This window comes from Myotis davidii, unplaced genomic scaffold, assembly GCF_000327345.1.
Source record: "Myotis davidii unplaced genomic scaffold, ASM32734v1 scaffold1337, whole genome shotgun sequence".
NCBI lineage: Eukaryota > Metazoa > Chordata > Mammalia > Chiroptera > Vespertilionidae > Myotis > Myotis davidii.
The window spans coordinates 147,477-158,513 of NW_006288602.1; the positions used below are offsets into that span (position 1 = coordinate 147,477).

General features: G+C 38.9%; 1 protein-coding gene across 4 annotated transcripts in view; it reads left to right on the forward strand.

Moving 5' to 3' along the window:
- Window positions 1–5,768, forward strand: part of DCLK1 (doublecortin like kinase 1) — a 112,449-nt gene extending 106,681 nt beyond the window's left edge. For 3 of the 4 annotated variants that reach the window (XM_006760367.2, XM_006760366.2, XM_015561787.1), the window contains one exon: window positions 2,464–5,768. In XM_006760367.2, coding sequence (XP_006760430.1) covers window positions 2,464–2,521 — 58 coding nt within the window. In that variant the 3' untranslated portion in view covers window positions 2,522–5,768. The remainder of the gene's footprint in view (window positions 1–2,463) is intronic. The other variant, XM_015561788.1, reaches the window with a different exon arrangement.
- The last annotated feature ends 5,269 nt before the right edge of the window (window positions 5,769–11,037 follow it).

Genomic DNA, 11,037 nt, shown 5'->3' on the forward strand with positions numbered 1-11,037 from the left:
CACTGTCAGTGGCAGGGGGCTTCTTCCTGCTTTCCCTTTTGCCTCCCTGCATTGTGCCTACATATGCAAATTAACCGCCATCTTTGTTGTCAGTTAACTGCCGTCTGAGTTGGCAGCTAATTTGCATATAGCCCTGATTAGCCAATGAAAAGGGTAGCGTCGTACGCCAATTACCATTTTTCTCTTTTATTAGTGTAGATAACCTATTTCAGTGGCTGAAGTCAAGAGTGTGACTTGATGTAACAGAGTAAATTATGGGGAAATGAGTTAAATATGGAGAAGGTGCCAGTGAGAGTGGGGAAGGGAAGTACTCTGATATAAGTTCTAATAATTGCATTGACCTGCAGTTACTTAATTTTAAAACAATATATTATACCAAATTGTAAAGAAGGAAGGAAGGAAGGAAGGAAGGAAGGAAGGAAGGAAGGAAGGAAGGAAGGAAGGGAGAAAGGAAGGAAGGGAGAAAGAAAGAAAGAAAGAAAGAAAGAAAGAAAGAAAGAAAGAAAGAAAGAAAGAAACCCTTCCATTTCTGGCCATCTTGGCTATGTAGAAAGCGTTTGCACATCTATCTTTACCTATAGCAACTCTGGGAGGGTGGGAAGGGATTAGATCTGCTCCTCATTTAACTGAGAAAAAAGTGAATGATTCACACAGCCAGCAGTGGACAGAGCAGGACTCATAATCCCTGCCTATAGCCTAGTATGCACTTCTTCCCCACACCCGAAAGCCTCCATTCACTAGTCAGTATTAAGTCCAATACCAAGGACTTTTTTCTTTCTCAAGAAGGTAGAAATAGAAATATTTTTTTATGAGCATGAGAAGAGCTTATATTACTCTTGGATTAACTACAGAATGGTTTTTATGTAAGTCAGACTAAAGACATGTCTGTTTTTTGCAAACATCTCTGCACAAACAGATATTTTTAGTTTGCTTTGAAAGCAAAATACCATGTGCTGTGACTTTACAGTGTTTTAAATAAAGTTAGGAATCTGAGTTTATGATGCTAAAAATAACAAAATCAGTGGGAATAAAATTTGACAAGTAGAAGAATGAAACATAGACATTTCAACAAACCAGTTATTGAATAATTGTATTAACAATCTAGTGAAATGAGAAGTAAATTACTAAACTTTATCTTCCTCATTGAGTCTATAAAACTGTTATTCAGTTTGTGGACAGTTTTAAAGCAGCACAGCTCAACCTAATGAAGTCATTTACTCTATCGGTTCTACACGCTGCCTCTTTTTCCCTCTTTATTAGTTCATTTCAGAACTTTGATTGCCCTACTTTAGATCTAAGATTGCTCTAATGCTATACTGCAGTTGTAAGAGAGGCATAGTTTTCACTTTGTTCTCAGAACCAGGCCAGCTATAAATTTATCTCCATTCTTTGAAGAAGCTAATAGTAAATTTTCAAGAGGAAAAAATAATGGTATATATCCCTGTAGAGGATAAGTAATCTCTTAAAAGCAGAATAACCTCCAGGCTACATCCTTTTAAAGAGGGACTTTCAAACAAGGATGCCTTCAAGCTTTTATATGTATTCTATATTTTTCATCAGGTTTTGTACCAGCTCTTCTGCTCTCTGTGTAAGGTTTTTCTGTAATGACCCCGTTCCTCCCACACCCATTAAATCTGTAATGAAGTCATGCCTTCCGTTCCCAGTTCTGATGTCATAATAGCTTCCAGAGTTGCAGCTGGATCGCACAGCCTGGCGATCATCTGAGGTTCCTCAGGAAAATGAGGATTGGAGACCAGGAGCTGGAATACCTACAGAACTGAATCTCAGTTTCATAAATCACCACGTACTATGATGAAATGAACTTTGTAAAGAAAAATCCTTGGAAAGTTTACATTTGGTTTAATTGCACTCAAAGCAATTTTCAATTTCAGACATTGGTTTCATTAAAATTAAAACAATTCTTCCCAGAGATTCAGCTGTACTCCCTCGTCAGCAGATAATAAGATAATTTAGAAGGAGAAGGTGCTAAAATAATAGAATGAGCTTGTGGCTCTGTTTCCATGTCTGACAACTTCATCACTTTTTATCTTTATTATACAGTTGCCTTGAGCTGAGTGATGATGAATGAGGCATGCCTGGCATCCTCACATGTTAGACACACAGGCCTGGGATGCCCACTTACCAGGGGTCTCTGGGTGGCCAGGGTGCCACCAGAGGTCTTGGTTGCAGAGTTAGGGGAAGTCTGGGGCGGACTGGGGAAGAATTGAACCCACAACATCATCCATCCTGCCTGTGCCTGCTGATGTCATGGTCAGGTGCTCCTAGCAGCTACAACTTGGGGAGCAGAGAACTCCCCAACAGTGGTAATTGTTGTCAACAAAAGTAAGCCATAATGGATAGGTTACTTTGGCTAGTATGTTTTTCTGACCTCAGAATTTCAGAATTTCTTGTGCCCTTTCCTTCAGCCTAATTGTTCTCTTTCTCATTTTATGCCCCTGCTAGACCACCGCTCTTGATAAGGAGAGGCAGGTTTTCCGACGAAGATGCAACCAGGATGTGAGGAGCCGATACAAGGCACAGCCAGCTCCGCCTGAACTCAACTCGGAATCCGAAGACTATTCCCCAAGCTCATCAGAGACTGTTCGCTCCCCAAACTCGCCCTTTTAATAAGACCCTTTTACTCGAAGTCCTAGCCTAACCCTTTGAGACTCTCTGATTTTTTCCCCAAATTATGTAAAAACAGTTTCATCTGATCTATCTAGCACTCAGAAACAGAAAGTGTGTTTTCTGGTACCTTTGTAGTAATTTCCCTTTGCTGAATAAGATATGTTGTTTGTAAAGATGGCAACTTGCTGCTAATAGGATCCTCAAAGGGTTAAGTCTACTTTGCAACTTTTTAAAATTTAAAAGCAATGAATATTTTCATCAATCAAACTAGGATCTGCAGTGTGTAATAAGCACATGTTAATCCTCTGAGTGCATGGTTTTTGGAGACCCCTTGGGGAATTTTCCAGGCCTTTGGATTTATAGACACATTTCTTGATTTTGCTGCAGATCTAGGGGTGTTTTTAGATGCCACAATATCCAGAAAAGAAAGGCACCTAGAATGATATCTTGCTTTTCCTTTTCTATAGGTTTAGATCATGGCCGTTTTATAACTTAGGCATAAACACCCCTCTTTCTTCTTCACAGTCCTATTAAGAAAGAGACTTTTCTCATTAGAGGTATTACTTTCAGCTGCTATGAGTTCTGCATCCCAAGTGGAGGAAATTGTTCCTGTGGCAAACAGCCTGACCCACAAAAGAGATGGTACCCCCCTCCCCCAAAATTATCTCCATATGAAGATGTGCTGATATCACTCCAGAAATGCTGCTTTCACATCAGCTGCTGCTAGTGCCAGCACAGACCCTCGGGAAGGCACACACATACCTTGTCTTGTGCTTGGTGAGGGAGGGTCTGCCTGCTCAGTATGAGCCATCTACAGGACAAAACAAACAAACAAACAAACAAACAACAACAAAAAAAAACTGGTAGAAAAGAGCAATAAATTGCCAGGTGCTCTATAGGACTGGAATTTCAAACAGAAAGAGGAAACAAGATCCTGGTCTTTTTTCTCACCTGCTTTTCCATGCACTGCTGTCTTCAGTGTGAAATCATAGAATATCAAATCCATATGCAGGAGTGCTGGAGCACAGGGGACTAGAGGCAAAGCGTTTTGCAAGGTGGCCAAGGAGAAAGCACAGTCAGAAAACAATCTAGAATATTTTTAAAATGGGTTTTAAGGAAATAAAACACTGATAAGATCATTTCCTGTGTACCTTTAGGTTTCCTACATATGATTTTCCAGGAAGAACAGGATAGGAGAACTGGAAGATACCACTGAGGATGAAACTTCCATTCCCTAAGGTGCCCTTTTTACACACCGCTGTCTTTAGCTATCTAGAGGGGCATGTAATTTTTCTCTCTATGGGTCAAGTCCTGTCTGACACCTGAATTGTCACTCCTGTGACAAAACCTTGATCCCTAGCCCTGTATCTCCATTGAGTTTCTTCTGGAATGTGTCACATTTCAGAATGGGGGCCTCCTGTGCTTTACTGTGATGCTTAGAGAAAAGGCTAGCCATGGCGTCTTAGAGGCAGGGACCCAACTCAAATGTCCTCCTAAGGTTTGCTCAGTTTTGAGATGCAGGAGACAACCAAAGAGTGAGGTCTCATAAAATTTGCATATGTAAAGCTGAACAGCATTTACTGTCACTGTTTTGAATATATTTCAATATCTGAAGGTCTTTGACATTTCTTTATTTTCAAATACACATTTGTCTTCAATTGCTGCTTTTACTCTTTAACGCATAAACTATGCCCTATGTTAATATAGATTTTAAGGTCCTACCATGTCATGATTTTTACAACTTAGTTCCCTCAATTTTTTGCTCTTCTACATTTAGGTTTATTTCTTTAGTCTGTGTTGTCCTGAAATGTAAGCAGTAGATTATTTATTAAAAGTTGTCTCCCTTTTAGAGAGTCCTGAAATGATACCATACAATATCACAGAGTAGCACAATTCAGTCAAGGTTGGGGTGAGGGCAGAATACCAGGAAAGGTGTTGGTGTGTAGAAAGATTCCACATCAGTGAAGTACCCAGAACTGTTCAGAAATACTGCTTTGTCTAGAACTATAAAGCAAAGCACTATTCTAAGTAACACTGGAGTAGCCATATAACTTGGCCTCAACTCTAAATGTGTGACTATGAAGAATCTTATGAGCAGAGACCTACCTACAGAAGATTGTCACTTTCCTTTCTTTCTCTGAATTACTGCTTTTCCCGTGGACATTACACGTATTGGTACAGCATTTCCTGTATAGAACTTATAGTGCATGGCTCAGCCTTTTTCCATCCAAGTCTTGGGAAACTGTGGACCATGTGAAGCTGGGGAGTGTTTCGCAACCACTTCAGAGAGCAGCTCGGAAGAATATAGGGCCCATTCAGCATGGAGAGCCCAATGCATTGCTGTCGAATTTGTGATTTATGCTGAGTAAACAGTGTCTGTGATATGTCAAGTAGAAATGTTTAGTAATCAGATGGAATGCAATCTTTTCAGCATCAAGCCGTTAAGACCTGAATATCAGAAATGTACTCAAAGGGTTAACAGAAAAGCACAAAGCATGCTGATTACATTGGTATATTCAGACTGCTTTGCTTTTAGCCAATGCTTTCTAATTTTTTTTCATGACATTCTTGGGATAGTTCAAGTTTGAATTCATTAAGTGATAGTGTTCTTTAAGTAATTTCTATAACCAAATTGATCTTTTTTTTCACTTCATCATCAAATAAATATGTACCATTATGGGAGTGTACTTCTGTAATTATCATTTTAATCATTGCCATAAGTGTTTCCATATTTTTTTCTAAGTATTTAATATAGCTCTTATGGTGTTAGTATGGTGATGGGGACTGTCTTTCCTTTATTAATATGTAATCAACCATATAGTATTTTCAAGAAAATTTTAAGATTCAACTTTTTAGTTCATTAGTAGACTAGTTAAGAAAGAACACTTCCATTACTTGCATTGTGTAAATCATCTCTGTAGATGAGAACTATTCATATTGATGAATACTTTTTTGCAACATTGTAGCAGAAATAATTTTATTCTTCACAATCAATGAATATGTGGTTTTCTCCAAATCATTAGAAGGAAACGTAAGATTTCAGTCATTAAAAATGTTTTTACAGTAGCCCTCATCTAACTTACACATGGTGCATATTAAAATAAGCAGAGAAAAAATGCAAATAAACTACTGAAAATGCTTGGTGTTTTGTATTCCATGAGACCTCATGCAACTGTTCAGTACCCCCGTGGGTTGTGGCTAACAGCTCGGTCAGATATTGTTGGAAGAAAGCAATATATCCATGAAGAAAAGCTAAAATTGCAATCCTTTACCCTTTGAAGCATATTACAGTTGGAAAAAAAGAGAAAGGAAAAATTGACTTAGTTTAGAGGGTCACAGAGCTACCAAACTCCATTAAATCACGGTGGTTTGTTGGCCAAGGGCACCCATTCAACAACTCCATCCCCCTGCGGTAGTGCAATTGTGCTTGAGGGAGAGCTTTGTTAATATTATTGTGTTGCCAGCTAGCCCTCTCAGGGTAAAAAAATCTCTTGAATTTCTATGATAAACTACTTTCAAACTACTTTTAATTGAACCATAAAAAGGTGCCCTAAGCTGGCTTGTTCTAGAAGGCCTGTGTCAGAGTGAAGGCTCACTTCCTCTCACCTCTGCCCAATTCCCCTGAGATAATAACAAGAAAACCTGGTATGTCTTCTCCTTCACTGAGATTTCAGAAGTTTGGAAAGCACCAAGATCCAAGATGGTGGTTTTTATGCATTCATTTGGATGTAGGTTTCAAAAAAAAATAATGCACCTGGCATATATTGTAGATAACATATCTTTTCTATAATTTGTAAATCACTAAATTTTTAAGTCTTACATGATATTTTTTTTTCTCAGTCAAACTTTTTTAAAAATTGAAGTTGGTCAGTTCAAAGATTAGTTTTTCCTTTGTGTTGTCTGCTACTTGCATTAGGAGTTGGGAAAAATACTCTCAGATGAACCCTTACTTTGCATGCAGTGATAGAGGGTCAGATATATGCTTCTTTGGGAATTATGTGTTTCTTTACTTAATCAACAAGTTTCAGGAAGCCATTCTAGTCTGTTGGAGAAAGTAGTGATTCAAAACACTTCCAAAAATAACATTTTTGTCAATTCAGCTATGATCAGAAGAGTGTCAACTAGCACATTTTAAACTTTTGTTGTTTAAAAGCAAATAAATCAACAGCACTTGAGGACACACTGAACACTTGACCCTTGCAAATGTGCTTTTAAAATGGCTCAATGGTGCTTATACATGAAACAGTAGCAAATGGGGTCCCAAGGACTGTCACAAGAATCTTTAATTTTTATGTAATTACTAGGAGCCCAGAGCGCGATTGGAAATCACACGGTGCTGGCCACTCCCTCTCTGACCCTTGAAGCAGCCATGGTCGCTGCTGGTCAGGCCTTCCCCCAGCTCAGGCGCATGGAGGCCCCTGCCGCCCCACCCCTGAAGCTGTGCGCGCAACCTCCTCTTGTCCCGTCAGCCCATTATGGCGTCCTGGTTAATTAGCACATTTCTCATATATATACGAGAAATTTCATACACACACACACACACACACACACACACACACACTTGAGGTGGAGGTGCTTTTAAGCCAGTCTTTTACTTTTCAATATCTCAAATATGCAACCATACAGTGAGTAACATTAAAGGTCTTAAACTGGTGAGAAACAGGAAAGTCAATGCAGAGACTGAGAAGGCTTCTGTTTGGGTGGGCTTTTCTTCCCTTTGGTTTTGTCCCCTAATCCCCACCCCTATTGCTGCTGTTGCTGCTGCTGTTATTGTTGGGCTTCACACTGAAGTTGTAGTGATCATTTCTCAGTGAGGGAGTTTCTATCTGGCAGCATTTTGATCATGAGGTTTATGATATCTTGCCCTTGGAGACAAGTGAGAGATCTCGTTTATTTCTTTTTCCCTAAAGGAAAAGCAATCTTTTCAACTAAAACAACCTGCAAATTTCCTCAACATTCTTTTTTGATCAACTGAAGTGAGATCCTTAATGTTGCTTCAGTGTAAAATTGTATATTTTTGTCTGTGATACATTTTAGTAATTTAAAGTAAATAATAGTTCTACAAGCTTTCATATTTGGTATAAAGAGAAAGTAGGACTTTAAAAGTGATGATAAAGATGCTATAATGTCAGTTCATTACAGTCCAATTCAATGTGGTAAGAAAAAGATCTTGAAGTTCTCTAGGGACAATTTTTCACTTGCCATTGACATTAATCTTTGATGTATTCTCAGGAAAAAAATGAGAAGAAATTGAAACCAGTCCAAGGTTAGAGTCATAGCTTCTGTAACTTTTTTAAATGTTTTATTAGGAAATTAATAATAGAATTTTTCATTCTGACTGAAAGAAAATGATTAAAGAATTAGTTGAGTGTGAAATTAAATAGTATTTTGCTCATGCACACTAAAAAGGTGGGTTAGGAACTTGATAAATTTATACAAGTTTCTGAAAGGTTTCAATTTGGTGCAAGAAAAAAAGTTCAATGTTTCCTTTGAAAATATTGAATTTATCAATTGCTGCATGGATCAGATGGCATAGGTTAATTTTTTATTTTGAGAATCTTAATGAAATAACTTTCAAACGATTTGTATACATGATTAAAGCTGGAATGACATCTAATTTTTTTCCTAATCTCTCAGTGTAAGCTAATAAATATAGGTTAATGTGGAATGAAGTCATCTGTGATATATTATCTTCATTTATCAACTGAGCTCTTTTGATGTTGCTTGTTTTTATGTAAAACATGTTCTTAAAGTTAATAAAATAATAGTACTTGGTGTATGAACTACTACGTAATACCTTAGCTGCAGTGTCCACTGCTCAGTTCACTTTGTCATGATGGAATAAAATTTCACTTTAGTTCACTTCATAACTGACACATTCAGTCCACAAAGGAATAACCCAGCTGTGTTCTTGGGGAGAATTCTCTCTATGCAAGGCTTTAAAAAATTAGTCATGCAGTCAGAATGTAGTTTTCCCACATGTCCTCCATAGCAGAGTATATGTTTCATAAGCATAATTCAAAAACAGTTATTCCAAAAATGTCCCTTTTTATATATTACCTTCCTGCCTGGGCCAGTGACTTGGATAAACACAAAGAAATAAATACAGTTGAGCCCTACTTTATCCTTCAACCTATATGTATAAGCTCTCCAGAGAAGAGGGTTGTTATATCTACTAACCTACAATTAGCTACCATGTTTATAGCAATTTCCCATCAGGAATTCCACATGCAATATTGATCTTAGAGAAAATTGCAAAATGGAATAAAGTTCTTTTCTCTGTGAGTTTTTCAATGTTAGGAGATTGAAAAGTTGGCCAGCAAAAGTGACTGCTTGTCTCCTGGTGTCCTGTGAAGGTGCCAGAATGTCTCCAGGAGCTTGTAAAATTAGCAGTCACCTTCCCTGCCATCTACATGCTACCGCCACAGTGACTGTTTTTCCTTTTGCTCCTCTGAGGTGAAATCGAATGGTCTTTTCCAGGCTCTTAGGGCAACTGCTGTGAAACAATAGCTAATGTGATTACTTCCTAAAGGCCATTACCTTGTTTTATGAGTCTAGCAGCTCTGCCAAAAACCTGCCATCAGAAAAATGGGCCCTGATGCAGAAACCAACCCTAGGATTGAAGATGATAAGAAAATTGAGAAATTCCTGCCACGTGAGGAAATTGGGAAAGGAAGGTGTTCCACAACTCCAGATGGCTGTAGTAGTTAGAATGGTGGGATTTGTTATGAACAAATAAGGAAGCTACGCAAATGGAGGTGAATAGGTAACAAGAAACAGGTAAAGAAACACCATGGGAAATGTCATATATATCCTTAAACAGAAGAAAAAAAGCTCTGTTTAATCTTAGAAGGTAGCCTGTTTCCCGGAGCTCTGGGAGGAGCACCAAGGGAAGAGGAGGAACCCCGCCCAGCCAGCTGGAACAGCCAAATCCATGCTGGCCATCAGCACTGTGACAGATGTCCCTGCCAGCTTGCCTACACATTCAAATCAGTCATTCAAACATTTCTTGAGTAAGTGCCAATGACACACAACGCACTTCATTTTGGCTTAGAAAAGAAAGGAAAATTCAATTGTCCATTTTTGCTTTTATTATGGATCAGAAGGCTTTAAAGACAAGAAAATACATCTACAGCTAGAAGGCCTGCATTTATTCTGAGACTCCTGGTCCAGAGTTCAGATACATAGACACCCACCTCCAGGGAGAATGTGTTGACGGGAACATGGACACTCTCACTTAAAGATGTGTGGCTACCATCTGCTTGAACAATGGTGCACACACCCAGGGTACTCTTGGCTTTTCTCCTGGCCTCTGAGGTAAGAGGCACCCCAGAGTCCTCTATGCCATCTATAATTAGCACACAATTTTAAACTCTGTTATAGATGGATACTGAACTATATCCATTTATTCAACAAGCATTATCAAGTACCTCCTGCATGTTATGTGCAGTGGAGGCTAAGATGAACAAGACTCAATTCCTACTCTTAAGAATCTGAGATTTATGCCCTAACCGGTTTGGCTCAATACATAGAGCGTCGGCCTGCGGACTGAAGGGTCCCGGGTTTGATTCTGGTCAAGGGCATGTACCTTGGTTGCGGGCACATCCCCAGTAGGAGGTGTGTAGGAGGCAGCTGATCGATGTTTCTCTCTCATCGATGTTTCTAACTCTCTATCCCTCTCCCTTCCTCTCCGTAAAATATCAATAGAATATATTTTTTTAAAAAAAGAATCTGAGATTTAGTGAGAAATCTTCCACTCTGGATGGTCATGGGTTGGGTGCCTGATTTAACACTCACAGATGGCTTGACAGAGTTTTTCTGGGGTATTGCCTTCCTACCAGCCCAACACTAGCCCTCTCAGCATGTGTAGACAGAGTGGGTTGTCCACAGGCCAATTATCAGTCACATGCAAACACATTTGTGGCATTTTTGTCACAACAATTCATATGTCACCCATAGAAAAACCCTAGAAGGAGGAAAAGGAAGGGAAGAAAAGAGGAAAGAGAGAGAAAGAGAGGGAAGGAGGAAGGATATAAAAGCTGCCTTAGACCAATGTTGTCATGGTCTTAAGATCTGGTGTATTATTTGGAGAGTTTAAAAGAAAGGAACAATACTGTCTGACAGCATGTCCCTCAAAACTAGTCCCAGGAGATGTTCTGTGGGAATCATAGAACATTAATTAGTGTGGATTTAACATGACTTTTGGTCTTTTCTATACCCTTCATGCAACTGAGCAGTTTCTCTGTGATAGGCTGAATTATAAGATCCCATCAATAGCACCATCAGTGCATTTCTCTAAGCAGGACGTAGAATATTTTACAAGAATGTTCCAATGCCCACACTTCACTATCCATTCTTTCCTTGACTTTCAAGATCCCCTCAGAAAACTCATTCCTCACCACTTGGAAG